The sequence below is a fragment of the Typopeltis vanoorti genome, chromosome 2, assembly GCF_054136105.1.
Source record: "Typopeltis vanoorti isolate ZY-2024b chromosome 2, IOZ_Tvanoo_1.0, whole genome shotgun sequence".
In the NCBI taxonomy this organism is placed as follows: Eukaryota; Metazoa; Arthropoda; class Arachnida; order Uropygi; family Thelyphonidae; genus Typopeltis; species Typopeltis vanoorti.
The window spans coordinates 87310774-87333495 of NC_143550.1; the positions used below are offsets into that span (position 1 = coordinate 87310774).

Below are 22722 nucleotides of genomic sequence, written 5' to 3' on the forward strand. Positions count from 1 at the left end.
CAATCAACATCTCAAGAGTGGTGGTTAAGTTATTGGAGAAAGACTGAATTCAAGACTGGGTAGATAGGAATATGATACGCGGTATGGGACATGGTTTTGTGAAGGGTAGGTCTTCCTTACTAATTTTCTTACTTTTTATAATCAAGTGATAATGAAGTTGGATAAAGGAAATGGTTACTGAATGATACTGCTAGACTTCACAAAAACATTTGACAAAATTTCACATAGAATTCAATTGCATAAATTGGAGCAAATAGGGGTGGATATGAATCTTCTGATTTGGATTAGAAGGTTGCTGATGGATAGATTTCAGAGTGGTTTATTGAGGAGTTGAGTCCAGGAGAAGGCAAGTTACCAGTGGTGTACCACAAAGCTCAGTACTTGGTCCTCTGTTGTTTAATTTGTATATCAGTGATATAGGAAATGATTTGACAGGAAATATTCAGTTGTTTGCTGATGATGATAAACTGGGAAGAGCAGTGGTAAGATGATGCAGAGATCCTGCATCATCTTCACTCAGTTAGCAAAGATGTTAAACAGACTAGCAGTATGGACAAAGGTAAATGGCTATCAGTTTAATGTGGCTATGTGTAAGGTGTAAGTGTGATGCACCTTAGGAAGAGGACAGAAACTGTGTACTATATTGATGGAACTGAACTTCAGGAAACTAATGAGGCCCAGGGACTAGGGTGTGATTGTTGGTAGGGAGTTGAAGTTTAGCAGACATATTGCAAAGGTAACCAAAACAGCACATCAGATTACGTGGTTGTTGAAGAGGGCACTGACAAAGACATTATGAGATGTTATTATTCCCCTATATAAGGCAAATCTGGTGAGAAGGTTGTGAAGAGGATCCAAAGTCGTGTGTCAAAGATTGTGGCAAGTTTGTGGAATTCTTCCTATGAGATTAAATTGACATTCTGTATGCTTCAAAAATTAGCTGATATGCAAAAAAGAGGAGACATGATAGAAGCATTTAAGTAATTAAAGGAGTTTTATAGGACTGAATGCTGAACAGTTTTTTCAGTACATGGCAAGAAGGGAGGGACAAAGGGTCACTAGTAAAAGTTGTGTAAGAGTCCAGTTAGCAAAAATGTTAGGACTAGATTTTTGACTTGGAGAGCAGTGAATGGGTGGAATGAGTTGCCAGAGGTGATTATGGGTGCTTCATCGGTGAATGAGTTTAAGGAGAGGTATGATGGATAGTGTGTGTGAATAATGGATTGCTCATGATGAATCTTCTGAGTCCATGGAGATACCTGTATAATAATAAAATTCTGCCCCTTATACTTTTATCTCTAACCATACATAACTGATACCCATCTCTCTTTCTTTCTCGAGAGAGAGAGAGAAAGACAGGCATCAGCTCATCAGTTTATTGCATCATTCCACATTATAAACTTTGTCATAATCAATTTCCTGATATGTATCCTCAAGGGGTGTTCTTACTATTGTGACAGCACTACATGATTAAGTTTACATTATTATTACTCTCCTATCAACAATTTTCCTCAATATTACTTGTCAGCACTCCAATATTGTCGTATTTAACATTTCATTCATTTAAGGAATAAACTTCTGACTGAATCAGTCCACCTAGATTTGGTCTTCCTCTAGGCCTTTTCTTGCCATCTTGGCGTCAAACCTTTCTTTTTATGTTTGCTAACCTTTCTTCTCCCATTCTGTTTAAGTGACCATACCACCTTAGTTTGAATGCCACCAGTGTCAAGTTCATTCCTGATGTTATCTGTTCAAGCTCCTAATTTTTCTCAGAACTGTCATATCTGTGGTATTATATCTTGGATAAAGTGCTTTCCTTTAGTGTTACATGGTGATCAGCATTCATTTCAATCAAATTATGGAGATTACAACCACGTTAGAAATAATTATTTTAATTTCCCAATGCTTCGACCTTCATATACGGTCATCATCTGGAGTATACATATTTATATATATACAGAAACAAGCTATATTAGCCATACATTTCACACAGTATGCCATAGAGAAAATGATTAGATTTTCTCCAGGAAACTCTGGTTTTTCATCCCGCATACAGACAAATCGGTCCTTCAGGACACACGCAATTTACAGACAAAAGATACTTGTTGTAGTGGTGGTGGGTGGTGGATGGCATTGATGTAGTTGATTAGTAGTAGAGGTTCGGTAGTGGTGGAGACGGAGAGTTGTACACTAGGTGTCCTCCTGCTATGAATCTTCGGACTCCTTGGAGGTGTCACGAATAATAATAATAATAGATCAACGGTTATTCTACTGGACTGACCTCTAGTGCAAAATAAAATCAAATAACTACATCAAAGCTATATTCTAATTATGACAATATCAGAGAACAATTCTTATAGATAGTTTTATAACAGCAAAAGTGATATCCTAATTTAACATGAGAAATGTTATATTAGAGTTAAAATCCTTGATTACCTATAATCGTATTTATAATTCCCTCTTAGGCAGAAAGGTCATGCAGGTAGAATATGTGCCTTCCATATCCTTGGGATTTTTAGACCATCATCATTATTGTTAAGATTAAGGTGATTGATAAGAATTTCACAGGCCTCCTTAAATTTATGTTCATACCATGTTTTGGTATGATGTAAACAGGTGCTCTTCCTGTCAGTTCTGTGTAAAATGTTCAGGGCAAGATCAGAAAGACCAGCTTGACCATAGTTATTATATTTCATATATCATTTATGTTCCTTTTTTCTGATAGGAATTGTGCATCCTGTTTCCCCTATATAGAGCAAATTACAGGTGCAGTGAATACAGTATACCCAGGGTGGGCCAGTGGAGGGAGTGAATCCTTGGATGAGTCAAGTAATTTCTTTAATTTTGCAGGAGGTTTAAAGGTGGCTTTGAGGTTGTATTTTTAGAATATTCTGTTTTTATCTGATATCCCTTTAATGTATGGAATGGTTACAGTTTTATTGTAGTCTAGTTTATTTTTGTTTTCTGGTGAGGTCTTGTGAAGAATTTTGTTGATAGTATTTTGGCTATAACCATTTTTTTAGGAAGGTATTGTTGATAAATTTTAATTCATCTTTAAGTGCTTGTTCATTGGAGCAAATCTTCAAAGCCCTGTTTTTAAGTGTATTAATGACCCCTAGTTTTGTGTTGGGTGGTGGTGGTAGGAGTTTTTTAGTATATATTGGCCAGTATATGTCGGTTTCAGGCAAACAGTGAAGAAAAGACCACCAGAAAGAAGACGTGTGACAAGTGTATCTAGAAACGGAAGTGTGTTCTGCTTTTCAATCTCAATTGTGAATGGTATGCATTTGTGTTGTTTGTTTAAGTGGCTGAGGAAAGTGTCTAGTGTCTGGCGGCCATGGAGCCAGATAGCGAAAACATCATCAACGTATCTAAGCCAGACTGGGTTTTAAAGAAGAGGAATCTTGAACACATTGCTCAAAATGTTCCATATAAAAGTTAGCAATGGGTGGTGGTGGTGGGGGGAGATAATGGTGAGCCCATGGCTGTGCCATCTTTTTGTAGGTAGAAAGTGTTTTGCCACACAAAATAGCAGGAATGTAGTACATGTGCAAAAAGCCCTGCGATTGGGACATTTGTGAAGAGGGCATCAAAACTGACTAATAAATCATCTTTTTTTTAGTGTGATGTCTTTGATTTTGTTTGCAAAGTGTTGTGTGTTTCTAATATAGGAGGGGAAATGACCTACCAACTCTTTGAGTGTTGATGCTAGTTTCTTGGCTAGGTGATAATTGGGGCTGTCTATATCTTTGACTATCGGTCAGTGTGTGTGTTTTGTTTGTGAATCTTTGGTAGACCCTAAATTCTCGGGGAATGAGTGTAGTACGGAATTAATTTTTTAACGGTATTTTCAGGCCATGTGGTGACGGATTTAAGTAGCTTCTCCGTTTTCTTTTTTATTTGATTGGTATGGTCATAGTTAATTAGTTGATATGTGCTGTTGTCCGAGACTATTAGATTCATTTTTTTCCAAATAAGTAGTTTGATTTAGAATAACTGTGGTACTTCCTTTATTGGCTCTTGTAATTACCATGTCCAGATTTAATTTTAGTGATTTTACCACTGTCAATTCCAATTTTGTTAGGTTGCTGGTTATTGTTTTAGTATAATTTACCTCTTTAGCATAATTTACCTTTACCTCTAACAAATGTTAGAGATAAAGGCAGTGCCACAGTTATTCTAAATCGAACTATTTATTTGGAAAAAATGAATCTAATAGTCTTGAACAACAGCACATATCAACTAGTTGACCATGACCCTAACAACACATACACAACTCTCTCATAGCTATCAGATGCGATATCTTTATTGAAATTATTAAATTAAATAATTATTTAATTTAATAATTAAATAATTAAAAAAATTATTTTTTTAAATTTTTGAAATTAAATTTCTTTAATTAAATTATTGAAATCTTACATTGGTAACTCTAATTCTTTTTTAAAGAACTCTTCACATTTCTTAGAAAAATTAAAAAATATCTCATTACAACCTACAGATCTTATGGTTAACTTTGATATAGAATCTTTATATACCAATGTACCTCTCAAGGAAACTTTAAAATTACTTGCTGACATCTTTCCTGAAGATATTATAAAACTGTTCGATTTCGTATGTCAAAATAAATTTTACAGCCAAGTAGAAGGAACGGCCATGGGAAGTCAAACTTTTATTTAGAACATTTAGAAAAATCCTCTTCTCATCTATTTTCCCACAACCATCCTTTTGGGTCAGATATATAGATGACATCTTTACTGTTTGACCACATAGCAAAAACTCTTTACCTTCTTTTTTAAACAGTATCAATTCCTTGCATCATTGTATAAAGTTTACTATGGAAATAGAAGAAAACAACCAGTTATCTTTTTTAGACATTCGCCTCATCCAGTCATCTTCAAATATTCTTACATCTACAGTATACAGGAAACCAACATTCACAGGTCATTATATTCTTAAAGAATCAGCTCATCATCCATGTCAAAAAACAGGAATTATAAAATGCTTCATCAGAAGAGCAAAAACTAATTATTCTACCTTTGATTATCTACAGAAAGAACTTTTTACTATCCAACAACACATGAAACTCAATGGCTTTTCTGAAAAAAGTACTCAACATCTTCTCAATTCTTATAATCCTCAACAAAACAACAAAGTTTCAATACGTCGAGTGCCAATTCCTTATATCTCCAGTATTTCATAACCCATCACAAGAATTTTAAAGAAATATGATTTAACAGCTACTTATTCACCTATTAACAAATTGTCTTCTCATTTTCCTTCTCCTAAAGACAAATGCTCAACTTTATCTCTTCCTGGAGTTTATTCCGTGCAACTGTGATCTCTCCTATTTTGGACAGACTGGATGGTCTCTTGAAAAAAGAATCCAAGAACATCAATCCTCCATTTTTCACAACAAACCTGAAAAGTCTGGATTGGCTCAGCATGGGATTGAAACTGACCACAACATCCTTTGGTCCAGGACTTGCCTCTTACATAGATCCCATTATAGGTTTGAACGTTTGTTCAAGGAAAGCATGGAGGCCTTGCTCCATCATCCCAATCTGAATCGTAATGACTGTATATCTATATCAAAAATCTGGGGAAGTCTAATCAAGATTACTCATTAATGTTTTTAAATTTTTTTATTTTTTTAAATCATGTCTCTACTTCAAAATATTCCGTTTCATACTTAGTGATATAACATCACGCAGCTTGTTCTGTTTTAAATGATCTATTGTTAATATTCTAACTTGTATTTTTTATAACTGTTCTTGTAATACCACTGAGAATGGTTTGCTATTTCCAGACCGAAATATCTGGTTAATTAAATATCTTTCTTGTGTTTACGTGCATTTATCATTTACCTATCAGATAGCCAATCCTGAATCCAATTGACTAATATGACAACTAAACTCATGTGCTGCAACTTAAATATCAGCTTATCTTGTGGCACCCTGTCAAATGCCTTTGCAAAATCCAAAAAAAAAAAAAAAAAAAAAAGGCAGAATACACCTTTTTTAAAGCAATACCTTCCCTTATTAGCAATACCTTCCTAAAAAATGGCTACAGCCATTTTTTAGGAAGGTATTGCTAATTACTTTTAATTCATCTTTAAGTGGTTGTTCATTGAAGCAAATTTTCAAAGCCCTGTTTTTTAGTATGTTAATGATATCTGGTTTTTGTATTGGGTGGTGGTAGGGGGTATATGTGTATATATTGGCCACTATGTATAGGCTTCTGGAAAACAGTGAAGGAAAGACTGCCAGAAGGAAGACATGTGACAAGTGTATCTAGAAAAGGAAGTGTGTTCTGCCTTTCAATTTCAATTGTGAATTGTATGTGTTTGTGTTGTTTGTTTAAGGTTGCTGAGGAAAGTGTCTAATGTCTGGTAGCCATGGGACCAGATAGTGAAATCATTGTAAACGTATCTAAGCTAGACCTTGGGTTTTAAAGGAGAGAAATCTAGAGCACATTGCTCAGAAGCATCCATATAAAACTTAGCAAATGGGGGAGGGGAATAATGGTGAGCCCATGGTAGTGACTTCTTTTTGTAGATAGAAAGTGTTTTGCCACACAAAATAGCCAGAACGTAGTGCATGTGAAAAAATGTTGTGATATCGGAAGGGAATTTGTCCTGTAACAGAAGATTTATGTCATTAATTGGTACATTTGTGAAGAAGGCAGAGACATCAAAACTGACTAATAAATCACTTTTTTCGAGTGTGATGTGTTTGATTTTTGTTTACAAAGTGTTGTGTGAACAAGCACTTAAAGATGAATTAAAAGTTATTAGCAATACTTTCCTAAAAAATGGCTACAGCCAAAATACTATGAACAAAATTCTTCACAAGACCTCACCAAAAAACAAAAATAAACTAGACTACAATAACACTGTAACCATTTATTACATTAAAAGAATATCAGATAAAATAAACAGAATACTATAGAAATACAACCTTAAAGCCACCTTTAAACCTCCTGAAAAATTAAAGAACTTACTCAACTCATCCAAGAATCCACTTCCTCTGCTGGCCCATCCTGGAGTTTACCTGTAATTTGTCCTATATAGGGAAAACAGGATGCACAATTCCCATCAGAAAAAAGGAACATAAACAGCACATTAAATTTAATAACGTTAAGCCAGCCTTTCTGATTATGCCCTGAATACTCTGTAGAATTGACTGGAAAGGCACCTGTTGTTTACATCACGCCAAAACGTGGTATGAATGTAAATTTAAGGAGGCCTGTGAAATTCTTATCAACTATCCTAATCTTAACAACAGTGTTTGTCTAAAAATTCCAAGAATATGGAAGCACATATTCTACCTATATAACCTTTCCATCCAAGAGTTAATTATAATAGGACTGCAAGTAATCCAGGATCTTAACTGTAATATAACAACTCTCGTATTAAATTAGGGCAACAGTTCTGCTGTAATAAAACTATAAGATGTTGTCATAAATAGAATATAGCTTTGATGTAGTTATTTTATTTTATTTTTTTTTCACTAGAGGTCAGTCCAGTAGAATAACTGTTGATTAAATTATTTTTTCTTTGGTATACTGTGTGAAATGTAATATAGCTTGTCTCTGTATATGTGTATACTCCAGATGATGACCTTATTATTATTATTACTCGACACCTCCAGGGAGTTCAAAAATTCATTGAAGGAGGGCACCTACTCTACAACGCTCTCTGTCCACCACTAAAATCCACCAACTACAATGAACTGCAACTACCATCATCATCTTCACCAACACCATCTATCGCCCACCACCAGTATTTCCACAGACAATCACAAACTTCCATGCCCACGGTGTTATTCGAACCTGCAACCGTTGGTTGCAGGTTTGAATACATATGCTAAACCAGTGGTTCTTAACCTTTTTTTGCCTGGTGTCCCTTTTCAACTATTTGTATGGCCTGGTGCCCCCCTGCTCATTTTTGCACTGGTTAATGACTCAATAAGATAATTGTAATATATTATTAGGTAAACCTAAATTACCATTAACATATTTGAACTGATAGTTAATTAAAAATTAGTGACTTTGATACAAATTAATTTTTACTCAAAAAAGATGTAAACTTACTGTATTTAATAAGCCAATCATTAATGGCTACCCTGAGCCTGATGAGATCCTGCACATTTTTTGATATCATCTTCAATGTTCAACAAACGAAGTCTCATGTTTTTTTTTATATTGAGTTTATTATATCAAGTTTATTATTATATTAGTAGCATTATAATGCTTACTGCCCCCCCCCCCCCCCCCCCCCAGTGTTCACAATGCCCAGGTTAAGAACCACTGCACTAAACACTTGGCTAACCAGGCCGGCAAATGTTAAGGTCGAAATGTCGGGAAATTAAGATAATTATTTCTAACACAGTTGTAGTCTCCGTAATTTGATAAAGTGCTGTTATTTATAACCCTACTCTTAGATCCATAACTTAAAATTGATTTCAACATCCTGTATACTGCCAGTTTTAGTAGTTGGCTAATCTCTCACTCTTATTCCATATATCAGAGGGAAGGGTCCTAAAGGTTCCGATAAACACCTAGAACAAAAATGATATTAAAGCAACTGATATAATCACAAGAAAGAACATACTAGTTCCGGAGTTATGAAAGTAACTTATGTTCTTATATTCTTATGTCCTTATATGTTCTTTCTTGTGGTTATATGAATTGTTTTATTATTATTATTATTATTATTATTATTATTATTACTGGTATCGGCATGCAGTCAGTAGACTCATTGCATTTTGATATCATTTTTGTTCTAGGAGTTTATCAGAACTTTCTAGACCCTCCATCTCATAACATAATTTCTAACAAAACTCTTAGATATAACTTAAAATTGGTTTGAATGCTATGTTGTATACATAGTTTAGTGTTTTAGCTAAGTTCTCTCTTATTCCATATAAATTTTTCAACTCGCTCCCTACCACTCCAGCTTTACTTATTCTGTTGTTTATTTCCAAATTTAATTTGCCATCCTCATTAAAAACTGTGCCTAAATAACTGAAATATTTTACTATTCTTGCAGATTCTCCATGGAGAATGTAGAGGTGAAATTTTCTATGTTGCTGTCTATTTTCTGAAAACTCACACTGGATTTGTTTATGAGTATATCATCTGCATAAAGTAAAGAGCTAAGTTTGATATGTCTAATTCTAATATCAGGTTTAATGCCACTTTCTTTCATAATATGATCTGTACAGATGATGAATAAGAGGGCAGATAATGTGCATCCTTGTCTTATTATTATTATTATTATTACAGGCAGCTCCAAGGAGTCCTTAGACTCATCGAGGGAGGCCCAACATCATGTCAAGAACAACTATTCAACATTCACACAGTATCTATCATACTTCACCTTGAACTCATTTACAGTCAGGGTCCCACAACAGACTCTGGCAGCTTATTCCACTCACTTACCACTCTCCAAATAAAAAACCTAGCTCTAACACCCTTGCTAACCACACTCTTACCAAGCTTCCATGGATGGCCCCTAGTCCTCTCACTACCAGTCCTATTCTCAAAAATATCTTCTGAATTAATCTTATAAACGCTTCAGTAATTTGAATGTCTCAATCATATCACCCCTTTTTTTGCCTATCAACCAATTTCTGCAGCCCACAAATCTTCATCCTGTTCTCATAAGGTTCATTCCATAGTCCTGCTATTATCTTGGTCACTCATCTCTGAATCCTCTCTGCCTCCTCCCTATCAAGAAGAAACCCTGGTGCCCATATCTGGGCACATTAGTCTAGATGGAGTCTTATCAAGGCTCTATACAGAGGAACAATAACCTGTTTGTCTCTGCTCGTTAAAGTGTTTTTCAGCAACCAAGTGATTTGATGAGCTGATTTTGCCACTTTTGCGATGTGTCCCCTAAACTTCAACTCTATATCCACCAACACTCCCAAATCCCTGGTCTCCTCAATCTCCTAGAATACAGTTCCACCAATGTGATATACTTTTCACCTATCTTTTCTTTTCTAATCTCTTTTCTATCTTTTCTTAGCTAATCTTTTCACCCCAAAATGCAAAACCTTTCATTTTTCCACATTAAATTGATATCCATTCTGCTTAGCCCAGTCCTCCAAACTATCCAAATCATCCTGTAAAATTTTGACAACCTGAGCATTTACTATTGCTCTACCCAACTTTGCATCATCCGCAAACAGATGCACAGTTTTCTCTCAGATCCTTTCCTATATCGTTAATGAACAAATTAAACAGTAGTGGTCCAAGAACAGAACCCTACAGCGCACCACTAGTCACAGGCCGTCTTTTGAACTCTACTCTTGAATAAACCACTCTCTGATATCTCTCCATCTCACCAACCCTATATCCATCCTCTTATGCTGCAGTTTACTGATTAGAATTCCATGTGGTATCCTATCAAAGGCTTTAGCAAGGTCCAGTAGAATCACTGTAAACCTGTTACCCATATCCAATTCAGCTGTCACTGTGTTATAGAACGTGAGAAATTTACTGGGGCATCATCTACCTTTCACAAAACCATGCTGTCCCCCATACAGTATCCCATTTTCATCTATCCAATCTTGTATTTTCCTCTTGACTATTTTCTCCAAGACCTTGACAACAATTCCTGATATGCTGAACGGCTGGTAATTTTCAACAGCAGTCTTGGAACCCCCTTTATGCAGCGGAACTATTTTCCCCTCTCTCCACTCCCTTGGTCACTCAGACCCCAGACTAGAATTAAACAAAATGGTCAAAGGCACTGACAATTCTTTAGCCACTTCTCATACGACACGAGCTGGTATACCATCCAATCCCGCAGATGAATTGAAATTGAGGTTTTCTTATAGACTATTCACCTCCACTTCATTCACCACAATTCTCGTATAAGCTGCTGGTTCTACCATTTCTGCCATGTCACCACCTGGATGATATACTCTTGCAAAGTGCTCACTCAGTAATTCTACTACTATTATTATTATTATTACGGGCAGCTCCAAGGAGTCCTTAGACTCATCGAGAGAAGCCCAACATCATTTCAAGAACAACTATTCAACATTCACACAGTATCTATCATACTTCACCTTGAACTCATTTACAGTCATGGCACCCACAACAGACTCTGGCAGCTTATTCCACTCATTTACCACTCACCGAGTAAAAAACCTAGCTCTAACACCCTTGCTAACCACACTGATTCAACTGATTTGGTTACCTCCCTACCATCGGCATTCTTTAAAATCAATCTGCCGTATACATTTTTTCTTTTACTTGCAACATATCGAAAAAACTGTTTGGGATTCTCTTTAGCCTGCATGGCTAATGTTCTTTCATAAACCACTTTTGCTTATCTTACCACACTTGTTACCCTTCTGGCCTGGGCTTTATACCATTCATGTGCCTGCAGGTCACCTTTCTCCTTAAATTCCCTCCACAGCTCAAGCTTAATGATGTTATTCATCCATTTAATTCCTACTTGATTTATTATTCGGACTCTAGGTATACAGTCAGCCATTGCCTCCTGCAAACACTTCTTAACTACCTCCCATGCACTATCAACATCCAGCCCTTGCAGTTTTACATGCTATGGCACTGAACGAATCAAACTCCTAAGCTTGTCATACTTACCATCCTGATAATTCCATATGTACCCTGTCTTAATTGTAAATTTCACACCTTTAGTCACCTCCCAAGTCAAGACCCTATGATCACTCTCACCAATTGGTGGCAATGTAGTCATATTCGTTACAGTCAAATCCTCAGATGCAATTACTAGGTCAAGTACTCTCTGACCCCTAGTATTTTCCATTACATGCTGTCGCAGATAGTTAGCCCTTAATAACCGCATAAAATCCAATTCCTTCCTCCCATGTGTCCTCTCCTCCTTCCAATCAATGTTACGTAGTTGAAATCTCCCATAATAATTACCCTTCTTCCACTCATTTCTTCTATTTGCTTATGCATACTATATCCACCATCTATTCCATCACCTGGTCTATAGCAGCACCCAACTGTATATTTTGTTCTGCTAGCTTTAAACTCACACCAAATGGCCTCAAATGTGCTCTTTTCTCTATCCTGCAATTCAACTTCTATTCTCCTTGCTGCAGCTCATCAGCTATCATCAATAATACTCCTCCCCCCCCCCCATTTTATTCTCCCTGTCACTCCTGAACACACTATACCCCTCACATTCAATCCCACTATCTATATCATCTTCAGTCAGCCATGTTTCAGTAATGCCAATAACCTGTGGTCTGGAAGTGCTAACCAAGGCCAAAAATTCTTCGTTCTTGTTCCTAATACTCTTAGCATTAGTATACATGAATTGCAAAACCCCGTTAGTCCCATCCCTACCTTGATGCCTTTTACTAACTATCCCATTCTGATTTGTTGTCCTTCTTATTCGCTCGGGCATATTATACTCATTCATACACTCAACTGCCTCCCTAAGGTCTGCATATTTACCACCACCCCCCTTAATAAATCTAGTTTCCGTGATTCTGCACATCCACTTCATTCAATAACACTTTTTCAAGTCTCCTTACACTGAATCCATTCAAATGCAAACCATCCATCTTATATAGATCCTTTCGCCAATCGAACTTGCTCCACACATCCACAATTTCCACACCACTCATCCTGCATAACCCATGCATAAAGTCATTAGCAATTATGGCCCTCCTTCTAAACTTTTCACTGTCATACCGTGGCAACAGACTAATTCATCCTAACTCAACAGACCAATCATCCTAACATCTTGTCTTACTCCTGATTTTACATCAAACCATGTTCCCGTATATCCTTCAAGTTTAACTGCTGACTTACAACTTAAATGTAGACTATATACTGCTATGTATAATGTTCCATTCACCCCATATAACTGAAGTGTTCTGAAATGCTTTTCTCTGGGCACCTTGCATATGTCTTTTGCAGATCTACAAAACTTAAATACAGATCCTTGTCATATTCCCATGATTTCTCAACTGTTTGTCATAAAGTGAAAATCTGATCTTGACATTCTCTATTTGGCCTACCAGCTTGTTCTTCTGCAGTTCCTCTTCCACAATTTTTCTCAGCTTCTTTGCAAGCATGCTTGCATAAATCATTCCTGGAAAGATTATTCACTTATTAGAGAAATTCCTCTCTAATTCTCACATTCAGCTTTATTCCCTTTTTTTTTTTATAGATTGGAAGTAAAAGAGGTTTACTCTAATCATCTGGAATTCAACCTTCTAATCCAGGCCCTCTGAATTATGCAGGGCAGCCACTGTAAAACTTTTATATCTCCATATTTGAGCATTTTTGTTGGAATGCCATCTACTCCAGCTGCCTTTCTACATTTCAAGTTTTTGATGGCTTATTCTATCTCAATTTTTATTGATATGTACTTCTGTTTTGATACACATTTTTTGAGATAGAGATTTTTGGTCATAGAAAGTTAATGACTTTAGTGTAAAAACAGTGGTAGAGAGAAAGAGAATGTGATTATTTTTTTTTCCCAAGCCAAATGAGTTATTCTGTGTTTCCATAGCTTTGTCTCTTTGGACAGACTAGCTCATTCAGTAATGTCGAATTAATATATAATGAAAAGCAGACAAGCATTATATCTTATTTTACCTTATTAAATTTTAATTTTTTTTAAACTTTTTTTATTTGTACTATTAAATTAAGCCACTGCTTTTAATTTTCAGGATTTTATTACAAAATATTTCCAAAACTATAAAAGAATGCTCTCTACAGACAACAAATATATGGGAAAGTTGTAAACAAGTTATTGAAAATCATTTTTCCATTCTTCATTCTAAAAATCAGGCAGTTGTAAACGAATGTAAGTATAATTTATTGTATCATTAAAAAAATGCAAAAGTATTATTGTTGCATCTGTCCATTTATTTTATTTACTTTCCTCAGTTCCATATTTTATGAATTAGCAAAGCTTAATTTTTTTTTTTTTTTTTCTAAACCTCTCTTCTCCTACATGAAAAAGGAAACTATATGGTTGGTTTCAGCAGCTGAGGGAGATAGTGTTCTCTGCTTTGCAACCAACTTTGCAAAAAAAAGAAGTTTTGTATAGCATTTTTTGAGCAAAAAGAAAGGATGAAAAGTTGGAGGGAGTGCTGATTTTTCCCAAAAGAGTTATGTCTGATCTGACTGGAAGGTCAAATAGGGAAAGCAATAGTGATAACAGCTTTCAGGTTATTTGGTGTGAGGTGAGTAGGAATATTAGATATGAAATAGGGTGTTACTGTAGGCTAGAAAACAGAGGGAGGTGACTGAAATGTTCATGTAGATGGAATTTGGTGAGGGACAGGTAGGTAATAATAATGGGTGGTGTTAACTATGGAAGGCATTGACTGAAAGTGGAAAATATATTCAAGTAAGATAACGCACTCCTTAAATTGTTAAACAATCATCACTTAACACTTGACATAGGCAACATAGATGAATGTTGAATTTAATAATAATGTGTAATACAGTGATAAGAAACAAAGTTACCATGATAAGAGCAGTAGGAGTTGTGAGATAGAAATGACATCTTACACTTCGTTTGTTAACCAGTTCTCTTTCCAGGTACAGTGTTGATGTGCTCCTCTGGTAATTTAGATCACAATCTCATTTGAATTCATTTCTAGTAGAATGCCCTTCCCTCAGCCACTCTCAATCTTGTGAATCATCACTTGGCAATCATTCCACTACAGCAGTGTTTTGAGTGGGATGATTACCAAAACATTAATCCTCCATTTCATGGTCAGACTACAGTTTCCATTCTCCAGGTTGTCTTGTTGCAGAAATTATGTTGGTGAGGCCTTCATTCTCCACTCTATATAAAATTCCCACCCTTATACTGTTTTCTTTTCTTAAACTGCCAGTCAAAGTGTCAAAAACTCCACTTTCATTAACAGCCTACACTGAAGCCTGCAATTGCAAAACCATCATTGGCTAAATCTGCCTTTGAAAGGGATAAATGTAAAAAACTTGCTACTTATGCCAATGACAGTGCCTTTTGCTCCCTTGCGAAAGTTGTTGGACACAACTTTTGTCCATCTGTGTTTCCACCTCTTTCTCACCCAAATGGTAGTATTATACATCACCTGAAGATAAAGTTAACCTCCTTTATTATCTTCTGCAAGTCAGAGGAATCTTGAACAACCTGGAAACAAAAAAGATTTCAGTCCTGATGGAATCCCATCATCTGTGCTCAAGAGATGTACTTCTGAACTACCATATTTACTTGAGTATAACTCACACTTTTTTCCACCAAAATTAAAGTTAAAAAATCAGTGCGAGATATATGCAGGAATTTTTGGGAACTAAAGTTTTTCAGGAAAAAACTAAATTGATGTTTATAATTAAATCCTAAGTATTCATTAGAATTTATACTTGCTCGCATTATTTATAAAATGAATGCATTTAAATTTTTTTATCATGTTATTTATGCAATTGGCCACTGACCTTCATCACACGATATATTTGAATCTTTTGCGACAATGTTTCTGTATTTAAATTAATTATTTCTGGTAAAATCATGTCCCAAGCTCTCAAAATCCTGTTGCACAACAGTTCTAATGATGGTTTCTTAATCTAAACTCCCACTGCTCAATCCAAGATCAAGTAGAAGTCAATGCTGTCACTTCTGCATTACCTCTACTGGTTACCTCCATCTCTATGCATATGATTGGTGCAGTATTAACAAAAGATTGTGCAACTCAACAAAAAAGGCAAGCCGACAATTGTTCGGTTGAAATGCTTATTCTCTTCAACTGAATTCCAAAATATCTGAAACTGCCATAACAACATTCACTATCTATTTCTTAAAGTTTTAAACTTTTTCTGTGTGCAAACTTGCAAACTTCATATGAAACGTTTAAATTTCTTTTTCCATAAAGTAAAATCAGGTGTACGAGATATACACAAGGGCAAATTATATTCAAGTAAATATGGTAACCTGTTCTTTATCATCTATACACCATATTATTTTCAGCTGCCATCTGCTTTATAGCATGGAAACAAGCCCATATACAATTACAAAAAAAAATGTGACTTGTTGCTCTCCCTTGCATTGTCTAATGAAATGGAGGCAACTTGATACCTGGTGGACTGTCAACTAATCAATGGATATGATTATGGATTTTGTAATTAAGATCCAAAGCAGATCTCCTTGTCTTCATCACTCAACTGTGGACACGGGTGCCATGCAAAGATTTCGAGAAATATTTCAAAAATATTTGATAGGGTTTAGCATCAAGGGCTTCTATGCTAATTGCCATTTTATAGTCTATCATCATTGATTTGTAATTGGATTGCCATTTGTATGTCATGCACTACATGCACTGGTTAAGGTGTTCACTTTTCAGATTTTCCCATTAATACAGGTGTTTCTTAGTACTCTGTTATTTCTCCTACCCTCTTCCTCATATACATAAATCACCTTCTCTCACTGATCTCAAACCCTATTCACAATTCTGCTGATGACAGCACTCTCTATTACAAACATAGTGAAGTAATTGCTTTACTTCTGTACCATCCTTAACTTCCATAAAAATTTAGCAGCCTTTCTCACTCAAGACATTACTTTTCATCTGTCTAGTTACTTACTCTGTAAAAATCCTAAGTCTATCCAAGCTTGGAATACTACTAAAACTTTTAAAACCTCTCTAAAAATTCTTGATATTGTTCCTAAGAGCACCATGCGGTTAACCCCTTAACATACAAAAGACGTCTGTGACACGTCTTTTGTTTATTGCACTAAAATTGATTTTGAATTTTGGTTTCGCATATAAATACAACTGAATATAGATGCAAGACGATCTTGTGCCTATTTCCTTTCAGCCAAGAAAAGTTGCCAACGGCGTGTATCGGCTATTTCGTTTGCACAAATTCATCATTATTTTTCAAATAATGATGAATTTGATCCAGAAAATCACCCTCGCCCAAAACTCGCCCAAAAAATTGGCAGAAAAACGACCGCTTTCTGATTTTTAATTGGTACGTTAAGGGGTTAATTGACCAATCTGCTCTCATACAGTCAGTTTCCCTAGTGCTTCTTCTATAAATATATCCATGGGCACCATTTCAGCAGAGTTGCATATATTATGCCTTCTTTTTTTGCTAAATGTTGAGCAGTATGAATGACATCTTGTATTGCTCTCTCATCATTCTTTTATAGTTGAATTGAATGTGCCACTCATAGTCATCTTCACTATGACAGACTCAAAAATCAATTTAGATTTCATCAGAAATCAAGTGATCATTGAAGGAGAAGGAAATCAGTATTGTTTGCAGCTTATTCAAGATCAAGTGCTGGTTACACTGCCAGATCAATGTTCCAAAACTTAGAAAAGTACATTAGATTGGGAGCAAAAAGGATAAATCATGAAATTATGTAAAAGATGCAGAGAAAAAGGGTTTTAAGAATCGAGGTATAAAGTAAAGGGCACCTTTCATCATCATCAGTGACTTTTAACAGACACTTAAGCTCCCATAGTCTTCCAAATATCTTTGGATTTCCTAATCACAATACAAGGATAAGGTGGTTACTCCTATGCCTCTAAGTATTCTTGTCTAAACTGCATATGTTCTACTGGTTTGCCTGTTTGCCTGTTCTGGGGGATGAAAAACTCTAGTTTCTGGGTGAAAAGAACCCCCTACCTCCATATGAGACCAACTAACTCACCTTTCGTTGAAAGATACCAGATAAAGCCTCGCATCACTGACAGGAATCAAACCCAGGTCTTTCCGACACAAAGGGCTTCATCTACACTGATTGAGCTATGGGGGCTACTTTTTATCTAATTCACATTATACTTGATGGAGTAGTATAAGGTGTAGGCTAGGAAGGTAATGAGTTTAGTGAGAATGCAGAAATTGACATATAAAAGGAGAAAGAAGATTAACAGAGATAGTAAAACACAAACCTAGATCATTCTACAGTTATTATTATTATTATTATTATTATTATTATTATTATTATTATTATTGTTCCGGGAAACTCCAAGGAGTCGATAGACTCATTGAGGGAGGCCCTAACATCATGTCTGGAACAACTATTCAACATTCACACAGTATCTATCATATCTTGCCTTGAACTCATTCACGGTCGTAGCACCCACAACAGACTCTGGAAGCTTATTCCACTCATTCACCACTCTCCAAGTAAATAACCTAGCTCTAACGCCCTTGTCAAACATGCTCTTGCCCAGCTTCCATGCATGGCCCCTAGTCCTCCCACCACCAGTCATATTTTCAAAAATATCTTCTTCTGGATCAATCTTATAAAAACCCTTCAGTAATTTGAATGTCTCAATCATATCACCCCTCCTTCACCTATCGTCCAATTTCTGCAACCCACAAATCCTCAACCTATTCTCATAAGGTTCATTCCACAGACCTGCTATCATCTTGGTCACTCGTCTCTGGACCCTCTCCACTTCCTCCCCCATCACGAAGAGACCCTGGTGCCCATAAATGAGCACAGAAGTCCAGATGGGGTCTTATCAAGGCTCGATACAGAGGAACAACAACTTGCTTCTCTCTGCATGTTAAAGTATTTTTCATAAGCCAAGTGATTTGGTGAGCTGTTTTAGTTACTTTTGCAATGTGCCCCCTAAACTTCAACTCCCTATCCACCAGCACTCCCAAATCCCTGGCCTCATCAATCTCCTGGAGTATGGTTCCACCTATGCGATATACTGCTGCTATTCTTTTCACCCCAAAGTGCATAACCTTACACTTTGCCACATTAAATTGACATCCATTTTTCCTAGCCCAGTCCTCCAAACTATCCAAATCATCCTGTAAAATTTTGACATCCTGTGCACTCACAATTGCTCTACCCAACTTTGCATCATCAGCAAACAAGTGAACACTTCCTCTCAGATCCTTTCCAATATCATTGATGAACAAATTGAAAAGCAGTGGTCCAAGAACAGAGCCCTGTGGCACTCCACTAGTTACAAGACGTCTTTTAGACTCCACTCCTGAATAAACCACTCTTTGATATCTCTCCTTCAACCACCCTTCTATCCATCTTATCAACCCTATATCTATCTCCATCTGCTCCAGTTTACTGATTAGGGTTCCATGTGGTATCCTGTCAAAGGCCTTGGCAAGGTCCAGTAGTATCACTGTAAACCCATTACCCCTATCCAGTTCAGCCGTCACTGTGTTATAAAACGTGAGCAAGTTACTGAGGCATGATCTGCCCTTCACAAAACCATGTTGTCCACCATACAATATCCCATTTTCATCTATCCAATCCTGTATTCTTTTCTTGACTAATTTCTCTAAGACCTTGACAGTGATTCCTGATATGCTAATCAGTCGGTAATTTACAACAGCATTCTTGGAACCACCTTTATGCAGTGGAACTATTTTCCCTTCCTTCCACCCGGTCGGGACTAACCCAGACCCGAGACTCAAATTAAACAAAATGGTCAAGGGTACTTTAGCTGCTTCTCGTACTACACGAGCTAGTATACCATCCAATCCCACAGATGTATTGACATTGAGGTTATGCAATAGACTACTCACCTCCACTTCATTCACCACAATTCCCGTATAATCTACTGGTTTATTCGTTTCTGCAATGTCACCACCTGGATGATATATTCTTGCAAAGTGCTCACTCAGTAACTCAGCTATCTCAACTGATTCAGTTACTTCCCTACCATTGACATTCTTTAAAATCATTCTGCCATGTACATTTTTCCTTTTACTTGCTACATATCTAAAAAACTGTTTAGGATTCTCTTTAGCCTGCATGTCCAATGTTCTTTCGTAATCCTTTTTTGCTTTTCTTACCACACTCGTCACCCTTCTGGCCTGTGCTTTATACCGTTCATGTGCCTGCCGGTCACCTTTCTCCTTAAATTCCTTCCATAGTTGTTTCTTTTTTTGCAGCTCAAGCTTAATGGTGTTATTCATCCATTTAACCCCTACTTGATTTATTATTCGGACTCTAGGTATACAGTCAGCCATTGCTTTATGCATGCACTTCTTAACTGCCTCCCATGTACTATCAACTTCTAGTCCTTGCAGTTGTACATGCCATGGCACTGAGCCAATCAAACTCCTAAGCTTGTCATACTTTCCAGCCCGATAATTCCAAATGTACCATGTCTTAATTGAAAATTCTACACCTTTAGCCACCTCCCAAGTCAAGACCCTTTGATCACTCTTACCGATTGATGGCAATGTGGTCATATTTGTTACAGCCAAATCCTCAGATGTAATTACTAGGTCATGCACTCTCTGAACCCTAGTATTTTCCATTACATGCTGTCGCAGATAGTTATCCCTTAATAACCGCATAAAATCCAGTTCCTTCCTCCCGTGTGTCCTCTCCTCACTCCAATCAATGCGACCATAGTTGAAATCTCCCATAATAATCACCCTCCTTCCACCCATTTCTTCTATTTGCTTGTGCATATTGTCACCACCATCTTTTCCATCACCTGGTCTATAGCAGCACCCAATTGTATATTTAGTTCTGCTAGCCACAATCTCACACCAAATGGCCTCAAAAGTGTACTCTTTTCTCTATCCTGCAATTCAACTTCTATTCTCCTTGGCTGGAGCTCATCAGCTATCATCAACAATACTCCTCCCCCCATTTTATTCTCTCTGTCATTCCTGAACACACTATACCCATCACATTCAATCCCACTAGTTGTATCATCTACAGTCAGCCATGTTTCACTAAAACCAATAACCTGTGGTCTGGAAGTGCCAACCATGGCCAAAAACTCTTCCATCTTGTTCCTAATACTCCTAGTATTAGTGTACATGAATTTAAGATCCCCATTAACCCCAACCCTACCTTGATGCCTTATATTAACTATCCCACTCTGGTTTGTTGTCCTTATTTGCTCTAGCATATTATATTCATTCTTACATTCAACTGCCTCCATAAGGACTGTATCTCTACTCCCCCCCCCCTTAACAAATCTAGTTTCCCTGAATTTGCACATCCACTACATTCAGCAACACTTACTCAAGTCTCCTTACACCATAACCATTCAAATGCAAGCCATCCATCTTATATAGATCCTTTCGCCCATCAAACTCACTCCACACGTCCACAAATTCCACACCACTCATCATACATAACCCACGCATAAAGGCATTCGCAATTATGGCCCTCCTTTTAAACATTTCACTGTCTCACCGTGGCAAAAGACTAATCATTCTAACTCTCTCTCACTCTTTTCTTTTGCTACCTCAAACAATTCATTCAAGTCTTCTATCATTTCTATTTTATTTCCTTTCAAATCATTCGTACCTGCCACAACAATCATTTCTTTCACCCTCTCCTTTTGCTCTCTAATAGACTCAGTTACATCCTTTATGGTCGCACCAGGTTGGTACGATTTTGTCAAATTTTCTACTAACACACCTCGTACTAACGAGTCTCCATACAGCACTCTATCCTTCATTTTGTTCATATTCACATTCATACGCCTATTTTTCCTGTCATACCTTTTATTATTGGTTGGTTCATTCAGTCGACTTTTGTTCATGCGCTCTAGCTGCTGTTTTGCCCTTTCTATCGCACCATTCAACAACGTGATCTCATTCAATGCATCTATCTCATCTTTTTTATTCTCTGAGAAACCATTAATACTATCATTCACACTATCTACATTCACACTCTCATAATTCTCATGTACAACCTTGCCGTTTCTTGTCATATCGCTATTTTCTTCATTTTGAAGTTTGACAAAAATATCACACTCACGATCCGAAATACACTTCAATTCCTCATTCTCCCTACATTTTCTACACACATTCAATCCTTTATTATCATCTATCCACACTCCAACCACACTCCGTAAAGCGTACATTTCACAGCTAGTACACTGACTCATTTCTTTTATACTATTGTTCTTTGATAACGATGGCGAACCATCATTACTGGCCGCCATTTTCCTTCGTACAGGTGCCATAATTATTGCAACGTGTTTTATCAAATAATAAGTTATACACACCAAAAACACACAAACAGACGCACTAAAATACGCAAGGCAAACAAAACTACGCAATAATAACTAATTTTATCAACGATTACTGAAAATAATACTTATCTTATCAGGAGCTTGCACGAACACTACGATATAACCTCGAACCTATATCCTAGAAAATGGACACAGGGGATATCAGCTGAAGTTGTAGTAGAAACATTTTCAAGTATTTTGTGGTATATTTTATTTTGGAGATCATGCATTATAGCATTGACTATCTTGGGGGAAGGAAGTGGAGAGTGTGACAAGTTAATGAATTTGACGTGTTTATAATTTTAAGTAAGCATGATTGTTAATAAGGCAGTGAGACTAGATATTAAAGGTGCTTAGGAGCTATCATTGCCTTTAATTTGGTACTTACGAAGAATCTGGTAGAGTTCCTGAAGAACAGAAGGAAACGATGCCATTGCATACAAGGTTTGTCTGGGAAATTTGCCAACTTTTTAAATAAAAATTTTGCTGTCTAACTTAGAAGCTATTCAACCTTGTCACCTTCAGAGTACTTTCCTCCACTTTGTATACACCACTGCCAACATTTCTTCCATCCTTTGAAACATTTCTGGAATGCTTCTTTCAGGATAATTTGCAGTTACACTAGCAATTTTTCCTTTATTGATTCAGTCAACTCAAAACATTAATGTCAGATTTGATTTGGGAAAAAAAAGTCTGCTAGTGTGAGGGTCAGGCAAATAAGTAGGCTCTGGAA

At 36.6% G+C, this 22722-nt stretch overlaps 1 protein-coding gene across 1 annotated transcript in view; it reads left to right on the forward strand.

Moving 5' to 3' along the window:
- Window positions 1-22722, forward strand: part of LOC150109229 (uncharacterized) — a 262055-nt gene that overhangs the window by 78089 nt on the left and 161244 nt on the right. The window contains exon 5 of the mRNA XM_090401900.1: window positions 13689-13825. Coding sequence (XP_090258026.1) covers window positions 13689-13825 — 137 coding nt within the window. The remainder of the gene's footprint in view (window positions 1-13688; window positions 13826-22722) is intronic.